Genomic DNA, 26421 nt, shown 5'->3' on the forward strand with positions numbered 1-26421 from the left:
GTACATGGACTCCGCAGAAAAGGTGCATTCAGCCGACAATTATTCTGGTCAAAGCGAGTTACAAATGAAGTATAGCTTCAAGTCATAGAATGACAAAAAGAAATGTCATCCCACTTGAGGAATCCTTATAGATCTGCCACTCCAGCAGTAGGGAATCTCCGCAACTCGATAAGAGATAAGCACAGCCACGCCGCTCCGAGCACTTTCTTGAACGGTTTTTGTTCTGCTATCCCCCCTCCTTTCTTACCTCCCTCCCCCTTCATTCCGTCCACATACCCGTCACCATGGAGGAACATTTACGCCAAAGTATTTCCAATCACCCGTCAGCCTTCCAGCTGCATAGCAGCTCGCCCCACCGGTCCGAAAGGATGGCTTTGCGCTCCCAAAACGAAGCCACCTCCACGGCCCTGGAGCGTGAGGAAATCATGCATCACCGCAGTGGCAGCCCCGATGAGGAGGGCATGCCTCCACCTCAATACACTGCCGACAGAGACCCGTTCCAGCTGGCGTCGAAGCTGAAGACCGAAGAAGAAATTCGCCAGATCAAGGCCAACACCTCTCGGAAACGTGACAATGCTCAGAGTGTCAAGGTCATGGAAAAGGGCAAGCAGGCCCTCACCGCCCGGAAGCTGCAGGGCTTCTATGAGAACCAGAACGAGAACATCGAGCGCATGTTGAAGCCGGTTGAGGAGCATGTGCGTGCTGCCCGCGAGCTCAACAACGAGAACAGCCTGAAGTACAAGATCGCCGTCTACGCCAGTTTTGCCGCCAACATCATCCTCTGTGTCGTGCAAGTGTACGGCGCTGTCTCCTCCGGCTCTCTATCACTTTTCACCACAATGGCCGACGCTATTTTCGATCCCATGTCCAACTTGACCCTCCTGTTGTGCAACAAGGCCGTTCACCGTGTCGACCCTCGCAGATTCCCCGCCGGCAAAGCCCGCATTGAAACTGCTGGCAACATCTGCTTCTGTTTCTTGATGACTGCTGTCTCGTTCATCATTATCGCCTTCTCCATCCGCGAGATCGTCGAGGGCTCCGACACTCTGACTTCTTCCTTCCACCTGCCCTCCGTCATCGCCGTCTCGTTTGCATTCGTCACCAAGCTCGGCCTCTTCCTCTATTGCTTCGCCCTGCGAAACCAAGTCTCCCAAATTCGCATTCTGTGGGAAGACCATCGCAACGATCTTCTCATCAACGGCCTCGGTCTGGCGACCTCTGTCATGGGTAGTAAGATCCGCTGGTGGATCGATCCCATGGGCGCTATTCTGCTGTCCGTGCTGATCAGCGGTCTCTGGCTGCACTCCGCGTACAGCGAGTTCCAGCTCCTTGTCGGCGTCACTGCCGACACCAAGATGCAACAGCTCATCACGTATATCTGTTTGTTCCTCCTTCCCTTACCACATGGCCAATAAAGATGAAAATCTAACCCGCTGCAGCCATGACCCACTCCCCATTAATTACCGCCATCGACACCGTCCGCGCCTACACCTCCGGTCCTCGCCTCCTCGTCGAGGTCGACGTCGTCATGGATGCCTCCGATTCTCTCCGCGCTACTCACGATGTCGCTGAGGAGCTGCAGATTAAGCTCGAGTCTCTGCCGGATGTCGAGCGTGCTTACGTGCACGTTGACTACGAGACCACCCACAAGCCCGAGCACTTCCTCAAGAAGGAGCTGTAAGCGCTTGTGGCTGGTGTCGTTCCCTCTTTGTATTGATTGCATAGCATATCCATCGGATATAGCGATCCGGTTGTGGCCTTGGCCGAATGAAAGTTTAATCTCGGTCTAATCTATTCAGCTGAGCTTTGATTACATCCTCTACCAAATTATAGTTCCAAGATCAAACAAGCTGTAACGAAGTTTCCTTCGCTGCAGCTGCGCTCCCGGTGAATTGATTTATCCCGGGAGGCCACGAGTAGCTGGCCCTTCTAGTTGTGCGGTGGAAGGGCAGACCATCAACAGCTCTTATGGCGGACATGAAACGTTCAAGGGTGCGAGTGGCTCGTTTCCCGTGAATCCATTCTTCTCCATAAGGGCGGCCCGATCGTCCAGAAAAGGTATGTATAGGGCTGTCAGGACAGTCCTATCTTCGTCCTCCCGTTCCTGCTACCCAACCTGCTCCCGAACATGAAAATGACCGAGCAAGGTTCTAGCTCGGGTTGACTTTCTGGATTGCATAAATCCAATACTCCTGCTTGGTGCATGTGCAGTTTGCGCATGAGATACGCGATGACGACCGTTGGCGAGCGTGAGATACCAAGATCAGTGTATTGATATCGCCTCGGAAGGCGCACAGGACTCGTCGGTTTCATATTGATCGGTTAAGATGGATAATGCGGACAGAATTGGGGATGCCATTTGGTCGACCAAGTCGTAGAATTCACCCTCTTGAAGCATTTCCCGTTTGTAAGATGCGTCGACATGTCCAACCAAGAGACTTGAGACATTCTGCTTCATTCGGGCCCTGACTGCCGTTTCCCTGTTATCCCTGCCCTCTTCCTTGAGTACATTTTTGCTCATGATCTGTCGTAACCTTCGGTTTTGAGGCTGAGGGTAGTGGTAAAGGGATTGTCAGATTACAAGGTCAAAGTGGATGAGTTCCATCGTTCAGTGTCATGCCAATTGTCTTCAAAGTTATTCAAAACTTCATTTTTTTCCACAACTTTCAAAATCTCCAGTGTCTAATTTCCAGCAGTGGAGGGCTACAAAAGACATCAAGACTCATGGCGTTTATATCATTCGATCACACATTTATTAATGATCTCTCATAAAAGTTTTTCGTGGTATCAAACAAAATCCCCCGGAGATGCAAACCACTGCGGCCGCCAACGGGCCAATACAATCTAACGGAGATGTAAAAAAAAAAATGAATAAACCAAGGCCCCAAGAGAGGAGACCGGATATGGGTGCCGATAAATATGGCAGGAAAAGCAATTGAGAAAGGAAAAGGGGGCGAATCAAGGGAAACGAAGGGTATTTCAGACATTTATATCTACCCTGAATGTTTAGATGGTCTGCTCGAAGAGGGCAATGGTTGAGCAGAAGTTGCTCATGTTGTCCTTCTCGGGAACCAGGCTCTTGCCTGCGGAGTTGGTAACCATGTTCACGGCGGCCTTGGTGCTCAGGCCGTAAATGTGCACGTCGGAGCAGTCGACTTCGACCATGTTCTCCTGGCAGTCTTCGGTTCTCAGGCAGGTCTGTGCGTAGTTGTCGAAGAAACTGTACAGACCGGCACCGTAGACGAAGAGGTCTGCTGACTTGAGAACGCGCAGGCCCCAGGATTTGCGGCAGGTTGCGGTGGTGCAGGTCGAGAAGTCGGGGTCGTTCCAGACGGCTTGGGGAGTGAAAGGCGTCAGGGCAGAGGGGTTAGCCTGGTAGTAAGGAGTCTCGGTCTGGATGAGACCCATGAAAACGTTCTTGGCGCTGGACACCTGGTAGTTGTACAGCTGATGGTGCTCAGAGGCGGTACCCCACAGCCAGACGGGCCCCTGGGATTCAATAAGCACACCACGGCCGGTGTAGACGTTGATCTGGGAGTGGTCAGGCATGTCCAGGTCGTGGTCAGCGGTCCACATCCAGGCGTTCTCGATATAAACGGAGGCCGTCTCGGTGAGGTGAAGTAGCATGAAAGCGGCGATACACTCGGGGTTGGGGCGGGTCTTGACATCGGGGGTTTTCTTGCACGTGTTGCTCTGCATCTCAGTGCCAGCAGTGCCACCAATACGAATGTGGACGTCCCACATACCGGCAGAGCCCTGAGTCTCACCAGCGACGTTCCACTCCATGAGAATTGCGCCGCGGCAAGAGCCCTTGGTGGTGATGACCAGGTCGCTCATCTCGACGGAGCCCGTGTCACCCTTCTGACCGATTTGCATTGCAGCCACCGGCTTCATGGCATTCTGGAAATTAGGGCCGTGGGCCATAATCATGGGCCAGACCTCACCGGCGATCTTGATGTTCTTGGGCACCCTGATGGTGTCGGTGATAACGTAGGCACCGTAGTCGAAGTATACAACCTGGTCGGCCGTGGCACTATCCAGAACGTTTTGGATAGCTTCGGTATCATCGGTAGTGCCGTCACCCTTGGCACCGGCGGACTTGACGCTGATGAAGGACGAAGCAGGCAGGTTCTCGTACAGGGGCTTCGACTTCTCGAAGACAGCGCCGTTCTCCAGGAGGTCAGCAGGCTTGGGCTGGGATTTCATAGTAGACTGAGTGCGATCCCTGGTGACAGGCTGGGTGGCACTGCAAGTACCCTCACTGCCGCTAGAGCTCCCCGAGGTCGTACCACTCTCCTGGGAGACAGGGGCGCTCGAAGTTGAGGACTGGGAGCTGGGCTGAGGAACAGGAGCGAGAGTCGACGGGGACGGCGAGGGGATCTGAGTCACAGGAGGTTCAGAGGTAGCAGGGGCGGAAGCTTCCACGGGAACAACAGACGAGGCCGATGAGGCCTCAGCAGGAACAGACGGGGGCTCAGAGCTGGGCTCGATGGAGTCAATCAGGGAAGAGGGAACAGGAACGTCGAAAGGGTCAGAGGATCCATCAAAGATGGAAGAAAACCAGCCATCGTCGAAGTCAGGGAGACCAGTGACATCGGGATTGGAGACAACCGAGCGATAGAGAGTGCTCGAGCCCGAAGAGTGGACGTCAGTGGTGCGAGCGGGGGCGTTGGTAGCCAGAGTAGCAGGAATCGAGGCATCATCAGTAGCAGGGCAGGCCGTGACAGTCTTGAAAACGGTCTCAATGACAGTAAGAGCGTCAGAGTCATCCTCCTCGTCAGAATCATCCTCCTGGTCGGGGCTATAAGCACGCTTGCTGACAGCCGAAGAGGGAGCGTAGGTATTGCCCTGAACCCAGTTTGTCACAACTGAGCCACCGTCAAGGATGCTCCTGCCATCGATCTCGGCCACAGCGACCTTGGACCCGGAGAAATCGACATTGTCTAGGATAAGAGTGCCACCACCGATGGGGATACTCTCCTTGGTCCAAGCAGTGACGACACCAATGGGGGTGTTGGTGAACTTACTGTCCAGCATCATAACAGAGCCGACAGTCTGGTTCGAGGGCGAGTTGGACATGTTCAGACCGACCTGGCAGTTGTTGATGTCCACAGACTTGAAGGTCCAGGCCCAGTTCCAGTTCATGAAGATGGCAGTCTGGCAGCCGTTGAACTTCAGGTTACGGGTAGTGAACTGCTGGTTGCCAAGGAACATGCCATAGTTACCGCCGTTGAAGGTAAGATCGGACATGAAACCACCAGAGCCGTTGTCCATGAAGATACCCTGCTGCTTGTTGGCACTTCCGCCGCCCTTAATCATCTCGAAACGGATGTTCTGCAAACTGGTGGCCTGGCCAACCTGCCAGTGAATACCAGCACCGGAGCTCATGGGCATCGCCGTGAGATCAATAACCAGGTTGCGGATGGCACGGAAGAAGTTGTTCTGGTTCGTGTACCAGTTGCTGCCATCGGCGTTGTAGGGGTCAGCGTCGATGACGGCCATGCCAGCGAAGCTGGGGGAGGCCTTGATCACGGGCAGATTGATGGCATCACCGACGATCTGAGTATAGTAGTACTGGATGATGGGCTTGGAGACGACATAGGTACCGGGCGGGAAGTACACCAGGGCCGGGGTGGTGGTGGATGAGTCGCAGTTCTTTCCACAGCGATTACCAGACGAGATGGCCATATTGATAGCAGCGGTGTCATCGGTGGAGCCGTCGCCTAGTCATATATCAGCACAAACCCAGAGTTCTCATAGTTCGGCAGGTTCACTCACCCGTAGCACCGAATTCCTTAACGTTACGGAAAACCTTGTAGTCGCTGCTAGGGGCGAAGGGCGCGACACCCTGATGCTTGATACTACCAACCCAGTAGCTGGAGGCGTCGCGCTCAGTAATCGCAAGCTCATTGGAGTTCGGCGTCATAGGAATGGCGCCAACCAGGGCAGTCGGGAGCCCAAGAAGCAGAATGATGTGGGCCACAAAGACCAACACAGAAGATTGGAAGTTGGTCATCTTGAAAATCGTAGTCGCTGGACCTGCAGCGAAAACCCTTGAATCGAACGGAAACCTTGAAAGAATGATAGCAATTCAGTAACCAGTACTGAAGACTGTTGGAAACTCGAGTCTCGGCCGACGCTTAGACCAGAAGCGGGCGATAGGAAGTGGGATTGGAGGCCAGAAAGAGCGAAAGACCAAAAAACAGAACAAAAAAAACAAAAGAATGAGCGAAAGAGTGCTATTCACAAAAAGATTGAATATGAAGGCAACCCCTGTCCGATAGCCGATGCACTGCAGCGGAGCGTATCTATAGGGCAACGGTCGCGGATAAAGGAATGAATGACAACAATGGGAACAATGGGAAAGCAGAGAATAGACAACAAAACAGGCCGGAGAGGCTCGCGAAGAAGGCGCCGAGATAAATAGGAAAACCACTGACTATTGTATTGAATGCAGTAACGCAAGCGTCTACTGCACGTATTGACCCGGAATCACCTCGCTGACTGCCGATCACACGGTAGCGCGCCCCAAGGTCCACAGGTACCCGCCAATCGGACCGTCCACGGGTGGATATGCCGCGGTGCTTGAAACGCGATGCGAGAGTTTGAAACGCTGATGGAGACGATCGCTGGGCCCGGCGTTGCAAATTAACCGGTAGTGCAAGTACCGCCAGTGGCAGAGTGAGCTTGTCTAATGAGAAGGAGTGGCCACGAGCTCGTAGCTTGTCGGTGTATGAAACGAGTGTCGACCCAACGAGAGAAACAGAGATACAATTCCCGGAAAGAGAGCTGGGATAAAGGAAAGGGCCAAAAGCTTTCAAAATGTGCGAACATCGGGGCTTTACACGCTATATACACAGAATGCGACTCCAAACAGGGTATGTCGGATCGTCCATTCCATCTATCTAGGGTTGTTCTCGTCGCATGGGGGCGAGCTGTCGCGTCGCGAGGGGGGTTGTTTTTTCCCAGCGCAATCAGGTACGGGCCTATGACTTCTGGTATGGAAGCCGGGCAAACCGCGTTGCCCCCTGGGTGGAGTCCCACTTTTGATTGAGATGGGGCATGTCTTTTGTTCACGTCCGGGTGCTCCAAGTACGAGTCCCGTCGAGTCCAGTCGTACTCGCCACTGGCCTGGTTGCTCGCTCCAACGGTGTCACCAGAGGATCCCACTTTTGCTCAGCGCGTAGAAACATGGTAGATGTCTCGATCAGCGTGCTGGTTGTCTGGGCGCCTGTAATGGATGGACATTCCTGAGCGGGCGGCAACGGGGAAAAGCCCTAGAGGATTCCTGATGACTGTTGTCAAAGAGGCAGGGGACAGCCCTAGGGTTAGTGGAATTTTGACTCGGGCTAGACCTGACTGACGGGTTGAAAGGCGCCGCGCCTTTCCGGCCAAGCTTTGCCGGCCACTGAGGGAAGCGATCCGCATCTCCAAAAAGGTTAGTGGTCTTGGGTTAAAGCGAGGGGGAGGAATATTCCGTCCAATGACATCCAGGCATCTCCGATCGAATTGACTTGCCCAAATTACAGGCGAGGACCTGGTCACTTTGAATTAGATGAGCAGGAGTACGGAGTACCTGGATTGCAGAAGTAAATAGAGGTTCCTCGGTCAAGGTCCACGGTTCCTGAGTGACTAAGCTGGGGCCGTGGGCCATTCCACTTTGGCGAGGGCTGCAAATGCGGCATCGATCCTGCGTGGATATATATATCGATCTGAGATGTAGATGTTCACATGTCTCTCTATTTGTACAGCGCCACCAACACTACTATATACTGTTGCTGACTCTGGGTGAGCCACGCGTCCCTCCCCAGAACGGACGGTTGACCTCCGACCAAGGCGCTAGATGGCTCGGGACAGACTCAGGCTATACGACGGCCTGCAGGACGCGTGCGAGCCTACGCACTCCCTCGGTCAGGTGACGCGGCTCTTCCCACGCAAAGCAGAGGCGAAGTTTGTCTCCAAAGCGATCCGCCGGACCTGACGCTTCACCCGCCACCTGGAAAAGATCGCCACGCGCCAAACGCAGATTTTGTTCCTTCTGGGCCCGCTCCACGATATCTACAGCGCGCAGCGGGGGAGGTAGGGTAATCCAAATGAAATACCCACCGGTAACATTCGTAGATGGTGTCGCGACCTTCACTCCAAGGGGAACCAGATGTTCCTGAATGGCAGCCGAGAGATCGTGGTACCTCTCTGCATATGCGGGTTGCAGTACCTGCGAGATGTGTTTTTTCAGGAAGCCCGAGGGTAGTAGTTGATCAATAATGGTGGAGCATAATTGTGAAGGAGCTCCACCAGACCGAGACGATCCTCTGCGACATCCGTTACGTAAGTCCATGTGCGTTGACGCTTCATCATTTCCAGATATGTAGATGGTGGAAGGAAGACATACACTTGGGACAATCCGAAGGCAACCTTTTCCGTTGACTCCGCCCACCCGGTGCGGGCCCCGGGTCCGATCAGTTTGCTGAAGCTGCCGTTGCTAATCGCGTGGCCCCATTCATCCGCCAGACCCCCGTCCAAGTACCGGTCGACGTCCACCAGTCGGGGCATGCACGCGTGTTCAGGGGCTTTCTCCCCGCGGATCGCAGACCACTGCAGGCAGTCGTAGACATCATCCGTTACCAGAAGTGCATCATATTTGCGAGCTATCCGGACCAATTGTTCCCTATGATGCAGGGACATAATCTTGGTGGAAGGGTTGGCAAATGTCGGAACGGCGTAAATGATATATTTGTAGATTTTGCGCCACGGTCGGACAGGTTTCAATTTCTGAAGTGTCATGTTAGCCGGCAGTTCCAATGTATAGCCCTGCGATGCGCTACACATGGCAAACGCGATCTCTGCGATACCGGTTCCGTGTTTCCTTCCGCTTGAGCCTTCTCCTCGGCCTCGTGGAGCCCATTCTTTAAGACATCCAGATCGAATCCCTCGTCATCCTCCGGTACCCCGCGTACTCGCCCGGCAAAGCCTGCATCATCCATGATGCGGCCCGCCAGGTGGTATGTTGGATCGACCATAAAGACATTGCGCGTGTATAGGGGGTCGGTAAAGACGGCGAGGATACAGGCGAGGTTCTGGCTGGCCCCGCCGCTGATGCAAATACGGTGGGGGTGGATGGACTCGCGTGGTTGGTACCAGCCCTCCAGCCACTTGGCTATGTGGACACGAAGAGGCTCATAGCCCTCATCGGGGCCGTACAGCAGACCGGCGTGGGCAATGCAGGGGTCGGTCAGCACGGTAGTGGCGGAGCGGAGGAGATCTGGGGCGGGGAGGAGCGCGGGGTTGGGCCAACCGCAGAGCAGATCGATGGGTTCGGTGGGCACAGCCATCTTCCAAAATTGAAGACAGAAAATAAAGCAGACTCGACGTCAGGTTTTCGCAGACGGTCCAGGGATCCAGTCGATGTGACCCGAGATCGGGACTTTTATGGAAGTGAGTGCGGAACCATCCGACACTCGTGAGGGGAACAAGAGGTTCATGAACCCGGACCGCAGATGCTACCCTCGTATCTACCCTCGTATCTACGAATAAACAAACATGTCATGAGCCCTGCATAGTTCTCATCGGTCGGATAGCATTTACGTGAACCAGTGATCGTGGAGATGACCTTGGGATACACTTTGTTCCACTCGCCACTCAAGGCTGAAAAGGATGAGATGACTAGCGCGAAGCATCGCCCCATTTTTCATTGCCCTGACCGGAAAGTCCCCGGTCGGATCGCTGCGGCAAAGCGTGGCATATAAATGGTCCCAATTGGATGCACTAGAATGCTTAGGGGCAGTGAGGCAGGTGCCTGATGCAAAACATTGGATAACTATGCGCATACCACGGGTTCAGGTACGGAAGTGGAAGTGTATAAGGAACCCCAACCTTGGATCTCTTCAACCACGGTAGACCGGTAACCTATTGCAATAAATAATCAAGTACGCTTATGCAGATAAAAATATCATTTATGATGCATGAGTAAGCTCCCAACTTATCCCCGGGCGAATCGCATTTTTCCAAGTTTTTTTTTTTTTTCCTTTTTTTTATGGATCCACCGCAACGCAGCCAAGGAATCGCGCATCATCCGCCAGCGAGCTATTATTGGCATGCAAAAGGAACCGGATCGAATGTGCTCCGTGAGGGCCGACTCATGTAAATTTACTTCGTCTTGTCCGAGCTCACCGTCTACCTCCCAAAAAAATTGGGATAGCCAACTCTACTTGTTTCTTTTATCCTGAAACACGCACACCCCCTGATCCCGTCTGTGTCTTCGCACCCCAATCTCTCCATTCCACCACTTCTCCCTGCCATTCTTTAAATCCCTCCTGTCGATCCATTCTCCGAACTCCCCTTTTGCTGCTCTCTGCCGGCCTGCTTTCATTCCGCTTTCCATGCGTCGCAGGGTTTGACCTCATTCTCCCCCGGCAGCCGAAACACCCTTCGGTTCTCTTCTCTGTTTCGACCATCTCAACAAACCCCGAGAAAACCCCCCCCCCCCCCCCCTCCCCCCCTCCACCAACTGAACATCTGAAAGATGTTGTCTGCTCCCGTTAAATCGGCGAAGCGCATCTCGTCCCTGTTCTCGCTGGGTGGGCATAAGGATCAGAACGGATCTGGGTCGCCTGCCTCTGCAGGTTTCCCCAACGATATCTCCAACGACCGACGGCAACGCAGCAGCTCCCGCCCAACTCGCCATGTCTCGACCCCCAATGCTGCCTTTTCGGAGCCTAGGACGGTGCCTAACTCTGCCCAGATGGACCAGTTCGATCTGGACAGCCTTCCGCCCCCGCCATCGCTCCTGGCCGTGAACCACGATCTCGCCAGCAGTGCTCCCAGTTCGCCCGTCGACAGCCGCCCTCGCAGCAGGGGTCGCGATTTCAGCCGGCCCTCCAGTTCGGCCGGATTGACAATCCCCGGTTCCACCCCAGACTCCCGCCCGAGCACGCCCTCAAAACGCCGAAGCTGGATGCCTGGGATGGCGGGTCGATCGCGGGCAAGCTCGGTCGACAAGCGGCCGCCGGCTCCCGCCCTGCCTGGCGCGTGGATCGCCGGGCTCGATCAAAAAGTGGTGTACGATATGGGGCCACTCGCGAGAGGAGATCAGGTATGTACCGGCTTGTGAACGATTGGCATACACAAAAGTTCTGACACATTTCTTCTTTCAGGTCTCTGAACTGTGGAATGAGCAAGGTGATACCTATGTCTATTTGTTCCCTCAAAATACTGGCCGTTCGGCTTCGTTCAAGGTGGATTCGACTGTCTTTGCCGAATCTCCCTCCCTCACATTCCTCGCCCGCGGCACTGATGCCAAAACCAATGGCCTGGAGCAGCCTACGCGCACTCTCTCCCTCCAAAGCCCCATGTCTCCGCCTTTGACCCCGCAAGACCAGCTGGAAGACGATGACAACGACAGCTCGGGCAGCCAAAGAATGGCCTTTGAAGACGGCGGGGATGAGGAACAGGAGTTGCACCTGTACCTGCCTATCCCATTAAACAGTGATGTGTCGAACCCCCAGTGCCGCCTGTCGCAGGACGATACCGAGACCCTACTCTTGTTCCGCAACTTGTTTGCTTTCCTCTTGGGACAGTCCCTCATCGCTACGCCCAAGTCATCTTCCCTTTTCAGCATATTCATGGATGTTGCTGTACTGCTCGCCCGGTTCGAATTCTCCAACCTGGACGGGTCCAACTTTGGCGAAACCGCTACATCCAGCTTTAGCAACTACTGTGACGAACTGCGCCTGGCCGATGTGCGTAGGAGTCGCGAAAAAACAATCGAGGCCATTGTTCTTGGCGAACGCCTGCGATACTACCCCCTCTATCTCGAAGGATTCGTCCACGGTGTTGGAAAGCTGGACGAGATCAAGCAGCTGCGAAGTCCCAAGTTCAACTTCATTCACCCCATCACCCAGAAGCGACTTGAGCGTGGTTTCATCGATCTCGACACTCGCCTTCGCGGTCTATATGGCAAACTTGAGGATTTCGACTTCCCGTCGGTCTTCTCGGGTATTGCCAACTCCACCACCTCGGTCGAGAGCAAGGTCGTGCGTTTCAAGAACTGGAAGGTCGGCTTTATGGAATTCCGCCGCTTCACGATGGGCTTCTACCGACAGAAGTATGGCGCGTGGCCACCGAAGGCTCGGTCCAAGAAGAACGCATTCGAGGAGAGTGGTCTCAATCGCCTCCTTCTCCTGGATCTCTACCGCGACTTTACCGACCTCTATGACCTTCTGGTTGACCGGGCATCACTCACTACCCGCACGATAGACTCTTCCGGTGCTGGCGGTGACAACACCTCTACCAACCCCAAGGACGTGACCGTTCGCGCTCTCCGCCAGATACTTAGCGAGTACGACCGCAGTACGCCGCCCGTTCTTCCCCCAATCCCCTTCGATATCCCACAGTTGCCGTCGGTCCAGCCGCTGCACCGTAAGCCGCTAGATGCGAAGAAGGAGGCGAAGCAGAATGGCAAGAAGCTCAAGAGTGCGGATGTCAATGCTGTTCTGATGGGATCTTACACCCGTGAGAGCATGCGTCCCACCCCCTTCATCGAGAGCTTCATGCAGTTTGAACGGCGCTGCGCCAGCGGCAAGAGCGTTTCCGACTTGATCGACCTGCGCTGCGGCCAATGGATCTTCCTGTACTCGGTCATCCAGTCGTTGCCCATGCTCGTCGTGAACGTTCCCGAAGTTCGTTTCACGGACGGCGTGGAGTACTTCCTCTGTATTGCTCCTCGCGGTGGAGCCCCTTGGATTCACAACGACACCAAGACCGCTCGCAGCTGGTTTGGGGTTGCAGGTGGTGCAGGTGTTGTCAGTCTGCCCTCGGACGTGGTTATCAACGGTGTGGAAGGTGTCTACCGCCGCAGTCACTGCTGGCAGGTGGCCCAGCAGTGGGCCGAAGCTGGCCAATTGATTGAACCTCCGCTTGTAGACGACGGCTTCGAGGAGAACGAATCCTCCATCTCCTCGCCCTACCAGGCTCAACAGTCCTCTGCCGACTCCTCCTCAGACCCACAACCGCCGCTGTCGATGATGGGACCCCCTCCTGGTGGTCTCACCCCACCTCCTCCTGCCATCCCTCGCACACGCTCTCCTGGCGCTGTCAATCGGGCGGAGCATCGTCACTCGATCTACCCAGGTCTGGAGGCTCTTCCACTGCCTGCCGGTATTGCTCCGATCGAACCCCCTGCGCGCCCCATCAGCCGCTTTAACCCGAACATGAGTTTCGACGACATCCTGAAGGAAGTCCCCAAGAAGGACAAGAAGAAGCACTAAAGAATCCAATTTCCTACCTGGTGTTCTATTGGCGTTCTCCATGCCCCTGCATACGCCTTTTTCGTTAATTTCCTCTTCCCTTTTCTTGTTTGTTGATAGGCGCATATTGTGACATGAATCACCGGGGTGGAACGGCGCGATGCTCAGGAACGTGAGAACCAAAAAGCAACCTTAATTTACAGGGGGAGAGCCGAGCGCCAGCATCATAATTATCATCATATCAAGCATCAGCATCTCCGGGCGAGGATTGCGTCTCAAATTTTTTTTCTTCTTTCTTTTCTTGTGCTGGATTCCCCCCTGCTTTTCGTAATAGTTTTATTTGATCCGCCGGAGACAGCCCGAAAGAAAATAGATTCTAATATCTGCATAATGGAGTGTACGATGTGTTTGGTTTGGAGTGTTTCCTTATTCCAGTTGTCTTTTTAGTAGCTCTATGTGACTGCCGTAATTCGTAGTTGTCCTTTTTCCTCATCGAGTGAAATGAACCGTGGAACCCTGCGCGTCAATTCGGCATAAGCATCTTTCCCTTTACACTTTTGGTACATTCGTCTGTACTATACCAAGGCTGATCGCGACTCAGCAGGCGACTTCGCGAACATCCGTGCACCGTTTCACCATTCACGGAATACGACGCTGCGCAGCCACGCTAGCCGCAGATCCAACAGGGACCATTTTGACCGCCAGCTTAAGGGCACCTGATCAGTCTTAGCGCAGATCGGCCCTTACCTAATGAAGCGATGCATCCATCTGGCCCGGAACTGAAGAAATTCTGACTTTCCCACTGCCCACCTCGCCCCATTACACGTGGGAAGCCAGATGCTCCCCGAAAACGCCACCACTACCACCATGGAATAACCCGGCCGACCCTGATATCAAAATCACCCCTCAAAATGCCTCGGTCCTCCAGCATGAACAGTGATGGCCACGAACGGCTGGAGCCGAGGCTGTTGCGAGCCGCCGAGAACGACGACGCCGAGTCGCTGCGCAAGGTGATCGCACTGGCGCGCGAGTACGGTCAATTCAACGACAATTTCCTGCGCGTGGGGCTGATGCGCAGCGCCGAACGAGGCTGCGTCTCAGCAACCGAATTCCTACTCACACAAGGCGCAAAGACGGACGTGGCTAGCAATCGGCTCTCGCCGCTTCTGCGGGCCGTCGAGCGCGACCACTACCAAATTGTTCGGCTGCTGCTGGATCATGGGGCCTCGTCCGATAGTACGGACAAGGATGGTCGTACGGCGCTTATGACGGCGGCCTGGAAGAACCATGCGGATATCTTGCAGTTGCTGATTATGCGCGGAGCGAATGTGAATGCGAGGGATCATCGCAGGCGTAATGCGCTGCATAATCTTGCGGCCGATAAGGAATGTCGTTGGGGCTGGGGTGATGAAATTGCTGAGTTGTTACTACGCACGGATTGTCAGATTGATGGTGTTGATGGACAAGATGAGCTGGGGAGGACTCCGTTGCATTGGGCTTGTGCAACGGGTAACTGGCGGCTGGCGCAGTTGCTTTTGACTAGGCCGGATGGTCCTAAGGCTGAGATTGATGCGACGGAGTCACGAGGGAAGACGGCGCTACATATTGCTACTGCGCATGACCGTGCGGACATCGTGCAGCTTTTGTTGCTGCATGAGGCTGCTGTTAATGCTTGCAGCGATGGTGGATGGACGCCTCTCCACAATGCTTGCGAGAGAGGATGCGAGGCGATTGTTTCTATCCTTCTGCGCGCAGGCTCTCATATCAACAGCCAGCTGTTAAATGGTGTCACACCTCTGCATCTTGCGGCGCAAGGTGGACATCGAGAAGTGGTGGAGTGTCTTCTGGAGAGACCGGACCTGAAACGTCGGGTTCGAGACAACTTTGGCAGTACTCCATTCTTACGTGCAGCACAGTTCAAGCGTAAGGATATCGTGCTGCTCCTCGCCCCATTCAACAACGTCGACTCCCTTTCCGACGACGTGAAAGATGCCAGTGCGGCCTTTGATGCGACCGTCGTCGATTTTGGCAACTTCCATAATGAGAACCGCGTGAAGAAAATGTCCGTCTATAATTTGCTATACGGCCGAGATGCTGAGAATCCTCGGAAGCAGGCCGTGACCACTGTACCTGCTGATAGCCGTGGAACGGACTTTCGCTGGATTCATTTACCAGCAAATAACATGGCTTGGGTGGAAGCACTTATGACCAAGTCGTTTATTGAAGAGGGTGCTCATGATGTGGATGGTTTCAAGGGCCTCGAGAAATCATTCAACTATCAACACCGAGGACAGAAGATTCATTCGCACTTCATGCGGCCTTTATGTCAGAACACACCCCGGACCCTCATGCGGCGGAGAGAGGAGGAGAAACCAGAGGAGCAGCCACAATATGCCCCCTCATTGAGCACGGCGGATACCACGGCCACTCGCAAACAAAAAGGATCGGGCAGTAAGCTTGACCATGTCGAATCACATTCCCACGATGAGAGCGTTACAGGCGGGAAAAAGGGCAAAAACAACCAGAAGCGTGGCAAAGGGGGCAGCAATCCGGGAACCCCCAAGTGTGAGACCAAGAGCAAGTCTCCGTGGGGTTCGAGTGACAAGCTGGCTCGGTCATACCAATTGAGCCCATCGAGTCTTTGTAAAGACCCTCAAAGTCTTGTGCCTACGTGTAATGTATGCGTGTTCATGCCGTATTTGCATTTTGAGACTGCAGAACGGCGACAGAGGATGCAAGACGCCATTCAGCGTGCCGAGACGATGAGTTTCCAGCCACGGAAGCTCAAAAAAGCTCGCACTCGGGATGAAATGCTGCTCGATGCTCATCTGTCTTCATCGACCACCTCCCTCCATGTCCGCCGAACACTGGACCAGTTTTTCTACCCAAACATCGATACCCAAAGCCGCGATCAAGACCAGGTGGTTTACCGGTACCAGACCAAAGGCCCCGGTCGTGATAGACCTGGGACGGATCCAAAAATCTTCATGGTCGATCAGCTATGGATGTGGGTTCTCGGCACAAACCTCATCGTCACCAGTTTCCCTCAGCGGTGGGATCAACCGAAGAATGATCCCTTGAACGTGTTGGATGGGATCATCGAAGACATCAATTCCAAGACCCGCGACCCCGTCAGATCGGTGTATGACCCTGCTATTATCATCACTAATCGATGCTCGGGAGTATTTGATCGACACCGCCTCGGAGACGATGAGTATCAGTTTTTGGACATGTTCGAGTCCTCCATTGGTATAGCAACGGATAGAGAGACATTGCTCTTCAACCGCTTCAACCACGCGTCTGTGCAAGCGTCGGCCTGGCTCAAGAGCCACCGCAAATTGAACAAATTCTCTCGCGGCCCGGCTCGCCCGGTCCATGGCCGCGACGGAGCTGCAGAGGAAGACAACTCAGGCGATGACGACGCATTCTACCTTGACGATGGCCAGCCACTCTTCGTCGACCGACTCCTCGACATCGGCGAAGAAACAGATCTTCTTGCAGAGGCCAAGGATATCAGAGATGAGCTGAACATGATTCGCACGGTACTAGAACACCAGAAACACGTTCTTCAAGATTTCCAAGAGGTGATTTGTGAGATGTACCAAGGACAACACCGCTCCCAGCAAGAAGTCAAGAAAAGGTTCAAGGACCAGCAACGCATGATCGACATGCACATGAAGGATATCGAGCGCATGGACAAGCAAGCCGAGCGCATCTACCACTCCATCACAGACCTGCTCGACCTCAAACAGAAACATGCCAATGCCTTCGAAGCCCGCTTCGCACGCGACCAAGCAGCAGGAACCACCCGCCAGAGCAAAACAATTATGGTCTTCACCATCGTCACGATCGTGTTCCTACCACTATCCTTCATCACGTCCATTTTCACCATCAACATGAAAGAATTCGACAACCTGAGCCTCCAATACGTCGCCAAATACACCTTCGGTGTCGGATTCGCCATCTCCATCCCACTTGTGATCGTGGCCCTTTCCGTGGACGACATCGGCGACTTATTCCGAATGGGCCGCCGTTGGCTCTCCCGGAAAGATGAGCCGGCACCGATACCAGACCAAGGAGATCAACTTCAAGCACTGGAATTTGAGAAAATTATCAGCCTGGCGCGAACAAGTCAGAGCGGTGAATTGGATTATGGGCCCACCTTGTTGCCTGTCTCGACACGCGGCACTGGAGTGTCGAGGAGATTGGATCCATACACCAATAGTCTGGGGAAAGGAAATACGCGGAAAAGCCATGAGTTGCGTCGTAGTGTGGAATATAGGCCCTATTCATGATTTTATGAGGTATGATATGTTTGATTTTGGGGTGATATTATTGATCTGTTTTGCATGAGTACATGAAATTAGATACCCCTGTCTATACCTAGCGCCAAATAAACGCATTGAAAGAAAGAATCAAAAGCAAGGCGATCTCATATCGGATGTTGCACAGTCGATCTGCGTCTCGGGGCCAAACGTCAACGGATTTGGAAGACTTGGAAATGCCCAAGTTGTGTATCAGACCCGTGAAGATTGAGGAGCAGATCCCAGAGGAATGTGACTTTCATACTCGATCCTTGATGGCTTCTCAAATTCCTTTTATAATTGGGATCGTGGCGTGGACATCAAATGCGTAGTAGCGTTACTGCCACCCATGTGAAAGCTGCATCTCCTCAGAGTGCTGGTAATTTCCACCCTTCCCATTCCCCAAGATAACAGCCGGGTGATAAACATTCATCACCACCATAGCAACGAACATCAAAAGTGCATCAAAAACGTACCCAAAGCACTCATGCGTCATGATATACCCGTTAAATCCGTACTTATACTCGACAAGACGGAAAATAGACCGAATCAAGATCAGCGCACTGACAATGTACAAGGCCAGCAAGACAGTCGTCCAGTTGCGCTGTCGCCAACCCAAATGGCGAGTCATTTCGAGCTCGCTCTGAGATTTTGATGTTGGGCGTTGCTGGATGCGGAACTGGAAGACGGCCGCGACGATCACGAAGAATCCGAAGAAGAGAAGTTGTACGACCAGACCGCCGATTACAACGTTGGAGCCCATATTACGCGTGCTGATGGATCCGCTAGCCATGAGACCGCCGCCTGTGGAGTTTGTTAGGGACTTGACTTCCATAGCTACATGGAAACACGGACGCACCGGCTGACTGGAGCAAGAAAGAGAACACATCGCCCGAGACAAAGATCTTGGTCATCCATTTGACGGGCACCAAGCTCAGATCCTCCGCGTTTAGATAGGTGACCGTTCGTCCGAGGACCATGTACACGGATGCGGCGTATAACGGCGGCGCGAGGAGGATGAACAGAGACTGCATCGCGTAGATTGGAACTGAGGCGGTGTTGCTGTGACCGATGACGCGGCAGACATAGCCGATAACCTGGACTGCTGCAGATTAGCATTTCGCTGTTGGATTTCAACGGTCACCGGCAACGTACAGATTCCTCCCACCAAAAAAGGAATGAAATACCAGCACCGGGCCTTGATCAGTTGGTATGCATGGTAGATAGTCGTGAGCCCAAAAAGAATGATGAAGATGACACCGGCCGCAATGGATGGCTTGTAGCCATAGAGGTTTTCAGCGTTCATCTTCGGCTTCTAGACAGTTGAGCCGCCCAGGTGTTGGTGTTCTTGCAATGTTGGGATCTTGGGGATCCGAGGGCTTATATACACTTCACAGTTACTTCAGCCACACCAAGCACCGCCAATATCGGTTACTCCGCGGTCCCACTAGATCCAGGCTACTACTTAATTTACAGTACAAACCCAAGGCCTTCATAGAAGATTGAAACAGGGCACAGGCAATCTGATTGGTGTATTATTATTAACACGACCGAGTTTAAAATAGCAGAGCCCCATAATTGAAGAAATGAAGTTTTCATTTGATAAATAGGTGGACACAGCTACAAAACCCCGAATTCGAAGCGAAGTCAACGGGGCCCAAGACACGGAGTGGGTTCCCAGTGGGTCCTCGCGTCGAATTCGAGTCCGTATCCGAGTTCGTATCCGCGCTCGTATCCGAATTCGAGTTCTTTCATTAATTATCCTTACCTCACTACACTCTAGGTTTCGCTATAAGCCTCTCTAATGGGCCCGCGTAGGTCTCATCGAAAGTCGCGTAACGGCTGTCCCGAGTGCAAGGGGCGGCGACTCAAGGTTTTTATCTCCTAATCCGCCCGGATCCGACGTCATCTCTAATGTGATATCTAGTGTGATGAGCGATACCCATGTACCAACTGTGTCAAGCATGGTGTTCCGTGTAGCTACGTGGTACCGATTGATAATTATGATACTCCGATATCCAGCGCATCCCCGGCAGCTCAGTCACGGGCGACTATTCAGGTCTACTCACAGCCACATCTCGTGAGCCATGCAGCGAACCCGCATACCGCATTGCCCTGGGACTTTGCAAATTCCGATATTTCAATTGAATCTCCAAATCGATTCGACTTGCTAGAGATCCTACCCAGATCGCCCCAAGACGCTCCGGTGCTTAATGAAGATTGGGGTTTGATAGCGGAATTGATGCACCATTTCTGCACCGTGACATGCAATACCCTGGCCATTCGTGAAGATGCACGACATGTTTGGCGGGTGATCATACCTACGGAGGGATACGCTAACAAGTATGTCATGCACGGTATCCTGGCCATCGCCGCCACTCACCGCACATACCTCTATCCAGCCCAGAAGGAGAAGTATACCAAGGCCTCGGCATACCATCTTGCAGCTGGATTGAAAGAATTCAGAGAGATTATATCATCTCCTATCGACTCCAATAACTGGCAACCCGTCTTTTGCTTCGCCTCGATGATTAGTGTGCACCTTTCCACGGCACCGATTCGACTCGGTACGGATCGTTGGCCTGAGCCATTATCCAACATGATCGAAATATTCGCCAGTGCCAAGGGGTTCCAAGCAATAATGAAGCCGTTTCTACACTCTCTGCGAAGGACTCAGCTTGCACCTTTGGTTTACTCCATTTGGATTGAGTGTGAAATGTACATTCCGAGGTGAGTAGTCCGTCTAATTCAAAACCCGGAGATACTAACGGGCCACTTCTATCTGCGATAGTCCGGCTATGGTTGCCCAGACACTACTCCCTCCGGACATCTGGACACAAATATCTCGACTTCGTCAATTCATCGACGAATACCCTTTCCCGCGGACCCAAACCCAGCCCCATAATCAAGAGTCCAACGACCACGAGTCACCGCAAGAACATGCGGATATACGAAAAGACTATAATGACGCCATGAGATACTTCGAAGTCTCTACCCGTCAGCTCGAACTGGCAGGCCCACACGTAGAAACTGGCATGGTCTTCCTATGGGCCTATACACTTTCAAGTCGCTTCCACGACCACTTGGTAGCGCATCATCCCGCTGCCATGGTCTTGCTGGCCCACTACTGCGTGCTTCTCCAGACAGTAGACCATTTCTGGTATATGAATGGTATGGCACGTCAATTGTTGGAGGATATTGGGCTCAATATCCATCCTGGGTTTAAGGAGTGGTTGGAGTGGCCGAGGCGGTGGGTTTTTAGATCGTCAATCTAATATTTGGTCAGGCTTATCATGGTGTTAGAAAGGATGTACAATAGCTAAGCTGTCACCGGCTCTGATAATGGCCGTTAACCGTGCAACATTGGTCCGATATCCGGGAGAGATCCACAAGAGTCATAACACCGACGCCCTTTGAACGGCCCCGCATTTACTTCTGACGCATCGGAGATGACTATGAAATCGTCAGTTACGCCCATTCAATTCTTCTTCTCTCTTCTGGTATGATATATTCACAACATGATGCACGATATTGCCTCTTTCGAGCTTCCCAAGGTACGCGACAGCTCTGATCCTAATTTTCTTCCTTGCTTACACTGAAGCCAGTGGATTGGCCAACACGGAAAACATGCCTCTCTGGTGTTGGCCGGCAGCGCGACGCCAGCTTTGTCGATCCAGGACTTGATTGAGCTTTCCTCAGACAAGCAGATAACTTCCAGCAATCTGTCGGTAGAGACTTTGAAACTGTCCCTGGATCCATCAATGGGCAGTGAAGATCTTCGCCAGAAGATCGCCGGGCTCTACAATGAGAAGGTCACTGCAGACCACATCCTAGCTACCAATGGAACAACAGGTGCCAACTCGCTTGTTTTCCAAAGCTTGCTCAAACCTGGAGATCATGTCATTGCCATGTATCCTTCCTATACGCCGCTTCTGTTTGTTCCGAAAGCTACAGTTGGCGAGGAAATCTCATATTGGTCCCTCGATCTAAGCAATCAGGCCCAGGGAGATCTTCAACAATTGAAAGACATGATCAAGCCGACTACGAAGATGATAGTCCTTAACAACCCCAACAACCCACTGGGAACCATTTTGAGCCTCGAAATGCAACACGAAATCGTGGCTCTGGCTCGTAAATACGGCCTGATCCTACTTGTTGATGAGATCTTCCGCCCATTGTTCCATGACTCGACGAATCCACCATCCTTCATAGAGCTTTCCGAAGAGAACGACAATATCATTGTGACCAGCTCTCTGAGCAAAGCTTGGGGGTTGTCTGGTACCCGTGTGGGCTGGATTGCCACGAAAAACGCCAAGATCCTATCTCATTGCTTTGAGCTGGGGCTTTACATCACCATGGCTGTGGGTACAATCGACGGGGTCATTGCTGCGGAGGCTTTGAGTGGTCGATGCCGACCTCAGATTCTGGCAAAGCACCTGGACATCGCGCAGAATAATCTTGCTCTTCTGGAAAAGTTTGTTAACAAGCATGAGGGTATTTCGTGGATCAAACCGAGTTCGGGAGCGACGGCCTTTGTGCGATTTTCCTCCAATGGAGCCCCTGTTGATGACGTTGACTTCTGTCTGAAGCTGAAAGAGCAGAAGGGCATCCTGCTAGCTCCTGGTAGCCTTTGCTTTGGTTTGGGGGCTGCTCAGGATTTCCGTGGGTTCGTTCGGATGCACATCACAGCTCCGCCGGAGAATGTGCAAGCAGCACTGGAAGCCATTGATGAATTTTTTTGGGCTGAGGGATAATCTTGTGTTGTTTAAATAGACTAGAGCTATGTAAAAAAAAGTTGTGCTTATCTTGGAATAGAGCCTTGAAATTGCACTAAGATGGTTCGATCTGCCAAGCCTATAGCGATATGAGCTTGGCTATAGTGCAGGAAGGGGATCTGGCTCATACGCCACCAGCTGAACAAGGTGTTGAATTCTACTCAGAAAGCTAAGTGGTGTCATTTTGGTCACGTTCATGCATTATGTATAAGAGCAGAATATTATTATAATAGAGAAGCCGCTGATACTCCCCCTCAAGTTCTTCAATGGCAATGTTCATGAAGAGCCTGCTGCGACATACTACAATCAAACAGCAGCACCAACGGGCAAAATCAGCTGCGACACTCCACCAGCAACAGTAACGGTATGCTTTTGAGGCACCGTCTTATCGCTCCGCAGACGATCTTCAGCAGTCCCAAGACTCCTCGCATACATCGGGAAACAACCACCCGCGACAATAAGCCTCACACGCGTACCCACCCTAAACCGATGAGCACAGTCTTGCAGATCCAGCTTCAGTGGCTGGGATGTGTCGCGCGATGGATCGAGCGCCCGGTACATATCAGTGATGTTATGGGAGACGCCTTGCGCGTCGACCTCACTGAGCCGCAGGAACAGGTCTGCGAAGGGCGGGTTGCTTGCGTGAATCAGGTGAACGGTCGGAATGCCTAGAACCTCGATATCTTCTGAGACGGGTTCGCTCGTGAAGGCTAGAACGTCTGATCTGTCTGCATACGCACTGTCGTCTACTCTTCCGCCGGAAGACATTTGGTTGCCGCCGATGATGGGGGTAGGGTTAAGGGGGTCGAAGACGAAGGTTTCCTCCGGGCTTGCGTCCTGCGCAGGCCGTTCCGAACTAATGCCGCGATTGCCTTGTAGATATAGAGTCGTCGGCCGAGTAGCTGGAGGCCAGGTAGGCATTGAGCGCCATTCCTGGGAGCCGCTGATAAAGACACGAGCTGGAGAGCGATTGTATTTTCCGGATTTGGCCAGATGTTCAGCGAGGAAGTCCATTATTTCCGGCATGGAATAAAGACCAGAACCTTGGACATGTGTCCAAGGACCGACGATGAGGCTGACATTCACACCTCGAGCGCGCAGATATTTGAACTGGTGCATCGTTTGCGTCGTGAATGTGTCGTACCAACCACTAACCAACAAAATGGGAATCTTGACGCGCTCTAGAGCAGTATGGTGTCGTCGTGATGTCCAGTAGGCATCATCAACATTGGGGTGTTTCAAATACTCAAAGAGCCATGGGGCCTTGTCGCCGAAGTATTTCTGCAGACTAGCTTCCAGCGGCAGACCAGCCACAGCCTCCTCGAGCTCCGAGGACTGCAAGAAGCTCAACCCGGGTATACTAGACAGACGCGAGAGAAAGCTCCCCCGCTCCGCATCCCGCTTCGACATCATATCGCTCCAGGATGCGCGATCAAGCCGAAAAGAGCCTGTCCCCCATGCGTGCCAGGCATTATCATGAGGTCCAACAGGGATGACAGCAGCGACGCAGTCGGAAGGCGGGTCGTGCAAAAGCGCCCATTGACTGTAGCCGAGATACGAGGGGCCCAGGGTAGCAAAGGAGCCAGGATACCAGGGCTGTTGACGCATCCAGACCACGATATCCTGGCTATCGGACTGTTCATTGCTGCCGGGGTCGAAGGTGCCACCGGAGCCATAGGTGCCGCGTGTGCTAACGAAGAGGGCCTGGTAGCCTCGAGCAGCGAAGACGCGGGCGTTGGGGAAGGAAATGCCTGCCCCTCGACCGTAGCAGCACTGGATCATGATTAGTCCGACGGGTGCTTGTTTGTCGGGTAATTCTGGTTTGTAAAAGTCGGCCGCCAATTCGACCCCGTCCCGCATGGGGATCTGGATGGCTTGTATTGTGTAGCTGCATTCTTCAGGGCCTACACCGACGTAGCGTGCTCCAAGATAATCTAAGGCTGCTCCTGCATAGCTGCGCTTCACAGGCTGCCCTGTCATTATGGTCTATTTATGTAGCCGTAACAAGAAAAGTAGAGGATTTTGATGATTTGACGACTTTGAGGCGACAAAGTTGTTGAATACCTCGTGTGTTATTCCAGGCTCCAGGGATTCGGAGTTAACTCTGGAGATTTCCCTGATTTATCCGGGCCCATGACCGGTATCAGGCCCTCCCCACTCCCGGATGATCGGGAATCGACAGCATTCCGGCCCCGCACGTCGACCCCGCCATCAGTTAATCATCAAGAAGATCTCAGAAACCTTTATTTTTGGTCGGATGTGGTTAAGGAATTTTAGTTCGATTGAGAATCGATTAAATGAATCATTACGGTGCCCAGGGAATACTCGGGAGTCGTTCAAAGAGTGCTCTAAAGGTACCTTTTCTACAGATCTAAAGAAAGGAGAATATGGTGTTTTGTACCACTCACAGAGTGGACTCTTATTATTAAACGCAAGATATCAAATACAAACTAGATTCAAAACGCCAAACTCCAAATCACAAATAGAATCCCTGCTTACTGCACAGGGACCCGGACATACTCCCTGTTCTCCCCCTCCGAGTCACTGCCCTCGGGAGTCATAGTGACGCTAGTCTCATCAACATGCATAGCATCTTTCTCCTTCTCGGTATCGCCATCTTCGACGATAACCTTCTTCTTAGGCTCGGGCTCTGCCTCAATCTTCGGCACAGTCACGATCAGAACTCCCTCTTCCAACTTGGCGGTGATCTCATCAACAGAAACAACAGCCGGAGCCTCGCGAGTCCCAAGACGGATCTCGCGCTCGAAGACGCCGACCTCGCGGGCCCGCTCTTCCATCGCCAGAGCCTGGTGCAAGTCTTCGTTGATACCGGGGCGGTAGACTACTCCTGCGAGGCGGAGGACGGACTCGTCGGCATCATAGTCGATGCTGAGATCGTCCTTCTTTGCGCCAGGGAGTGAGACGTGCAGAATGTATTTAGCAGGGGTGTCGAAGACATCGACAGATGGCACAAAGTCAACATCGTTCTTGGGGGTGTCGAAGGGGATGCCGAACTGGGCGGCTAAATTGCGCAGGAAGTCAAAGTTGGCGCCGGGGGGGCCCTGGTGCCAACCTCGACCGTGACGGCCACGGTGATGAGGGCCTCGTTCACGAGAACATCTGCCGAAGGGTCCAGCACCGTGAGGTCTGTGGCGACCTTTGCCGCCACACCCTCCTCTTCCTAGTCCGTGGGGAGGACCAGCGCGGCCCTTGCGGTGCTTTCCTTTGCCGCAACGACCATGACAACGCTTGTCGTTGTCGGATTCAGACTCCGACGATGAACCTGTCTCTTTCTCGCCGGAGCGGTTCTCAGCCTGTGTCGAAGGGCCTGGGGTGGACTCCGAGGTTTGATTTGCGGACCGAGGTGCTTCGGGAGCATCAGCGTTGTCGTTCTGAGGTTGGTTTTGCCATCCCCAGTGTTGAGGGCCTCCGTGGTGACCCCATCCCCAGAATGGAGGAGGTCCGTGGTGATGTCCACGACCGCCACGACCACGACCGTGGGCATGGGGATGGGGGTGGTGACCACGAGGGGCAAAGAAAGGATGGTCCTCGAGGCCAGTCATGAACTGTTCCCAGGGATTCGGTGGGTGGTTAAGGTGGTATATGGAAGCCATATTGATGTAAACAAATATAAAGATAAGATGGGATCTTATCTACAAGTAAACGTTGATGAAGAAGCAAAGAGGAAAATTAGGATGATAAACCGAAAGGTTCTGATCACAACTCGACGGAAAACGTCGACTGCTTTTATACTTTCCTTCACGGACCCAGGCAGTCACAGTGTTCGTCACCCTGGACCAGCCACATCAGCTCCTGGTAGGGCCGGGTCTACGTATAACGATGCTGCCTTGAAAAGCCCGAGAGTCCGAGCTATGACCCGAAACCCCGAGCAGTGACTCGACCTGTAAGTCATGCAATCAGAAGCCAGGCCGAAGCACCGAATGTGAGTAATGACCCTACAAGAGACCATTCCCGAAGGCGCTGGAAGCTTCATAGCTCGGGGAGGCAAATAAGCTGCACGGGAGTATAGATGACTTAGGTTGAATTGGGTAATCCGCGCCTAAATCCGAGACTCTGACTCATCTGCTTGCGCCATAA

The 26421-nt window shown here is 53.1% G+C and overlaps 9 protein-coding genes across 9 annotated transcripts; 4 read left to right on the forward strand and 5 right to left on the reverse strand.

Annotated features, from left to right (window-relative positions):
- Window positions 1–284: 284 nt before the first annotated feature.
- N7498_005613 (cation diffusion facilitator family transporter) lies at window positions 285–1681 on the forward strand (the record flags this gene model as incomplete). Its single annotated transcript, XM_058452675.1, has 2 exons — window positions 285–1380; window positions 1440–1681. 2 exons carry the CDS (start codon window positions 285–287, stop codon window positions 1679–1681), a joined length of 1338 nt encoding a protein of 445 aa, XP_058309213.1.
- Window positions 1682–3006: 1325 nt separating this feature from the next.
- Window positions 3007–6016, reverse strand: N7498_005614 (glucan endo-1-3-beta-glucosidase; the record flags this gene model as incomplete). The annotated part of the gene is made up of 2 exons (XM_058452676.1): window positions 3007–5723; window positions 5779–6016. 2 exons carry the CDS (start codon window positions 6014–6016, stop codon window positions 3007–3009), a joined length of 2955 nt encoding a protein of 984 aa, XP_058309214.1.
- Window positions 6017–7864: 1848 nt separating this feature from the next.
- N7498_005615 (aminotransferase-like domain-containing protein) lies at window positions 7865–9332 on the reverse strand (the record flags this gene model as incomplete). Its single annotated transcript, XM_058452677.1, has 3 exons — window positions 7865–8312; window positions 8393–8772; window positions 8853–9332. The coding sequence occupies 3 exons, from the start codon at window positions 9330–9332 to the stop codon at window positions 7865–7867; spliced, it is 1308 nt and encodes a 435-aa protein (XP_058309215.1).
- Window positions 9333–10522: 1190 nt separating this feature from the next.
- N7498_005616 (uncharacterized protein) lies at window positions 10523–13265 on the forward strand (the record flags this gene model as incomplete). Its single annotated transcript, XM_058452678.1, has 2 exons — window positions 10523–11092; window positions 11154–13265. 2 exons carry the CDS (start codon window positions 10523–10525, stop codon window positions 13263–13265), a joined length of 2682 nt encoding a protein of 893 aa, XP_058309216.1.
- An 890-nt stretch (window positions 13266–14155) lies between these two features.
- N7498_005617 (ankyrin repeat protein) lies at window positions 14156–17539 on the forward strand (the record flags this gene model as incomplete). Its single annotated transcript, XM_058452679.1, has 1 exon — window positions 14156–17539. One exon carries the CDS (start codon window positions 14156–14158, stop codon window positions 17537–17539), a length of 3384 nt encoding a protein of 1127 aa, XP_058309217.1.
- Window positions 17540–17885: 346 nt separating this feature from the next.
- Window positions 17886–18854, reverse strand: N7498_005618 (RTA1 domain-containing protein; the record flags this gene model as incomplete). The annotated part of the gene is made up of 3 exons (XM_058452680.1): window positions 17886–18352; window positions 18408–18650; window positions 18704–18854. The coding sequence occupies 3 exons, from the start codon at window positions 18852–18854 to the stop codon at window positions 17886–17888; spliced, it is 861 nt and encodes a 286-aa protein (XP_058309218.1).
- Window positions 18855–21066: 2212 nt separating this feature from the next.
- N7498_005619 (uncharacterized protein) lies at window positions 21067–22302 on the forward strand (the record flags this gene model as incomplete). Its single annotated transcript, XM_058452681.1, has 2 exons — window positions 21067–21102; window positions 21154–22302. The coding sequence occupies 2 exons, from the start codon at window positions 21067–21069 to the stop codon at window positions 22300–22302; spliced, it is 1185 nt and encodes a 394-aa protein (XP_058309219.1).
- A 327-nt stretch (window positions 22303–22629) lies between these two features.
- On the reverse strand, window positions 22630–24303 carry N7498_005620 (CocE/NonD family hydrolase; the record flags this gene model as incomplete). The annotated part of the gene is made up of 1 exon (XM_058452682.1): window positions 22630–24303. The coding sequence occupies one exon, from the start codon at window positions 24301–24303 to the stop codon at window positions 22630–22632; it is 1674 nt and encodes a 557-aa protein (XP_058309220.1).
- A 515-nt stretch (window positions 24304–24818) lies between these two features.
- On the reverse strand, window positions 24819–25937 carry N7498_005621 (Hsp20/alpha crystallin family protein; the record flags this gene model as incomplete). The annotated part of the gene is made up of 1 exon (XM_058452683.1): window positions 24819–25937. The coding sequence occupies one exon, from the start codon at window positions 25935–25937 to the stop codon at window positions 24819–24821; it is 1119 nt and encodes a 372-aa protein (XP_058309221.1).
- Between the last annotated feature and the right edge of the window lie 484 nt (window positions 25938–26421).

This window comes from Penicillium cinerascens (genome assembly GCF_028974065.1).
Source record: "Penicillium cinerascens strain IBT 15544 chromosome Unknown contig_5_segment0_segment0, whole genome shotgun sequence".
Taxonomy (NCBI): domain Eukaryota; kingdom Fungi; phylum Ascomycota; class Eurotiomycetes; order Eurotiales; family Aspergillaceae; genus Penicillium; species Penicillium cinerascens.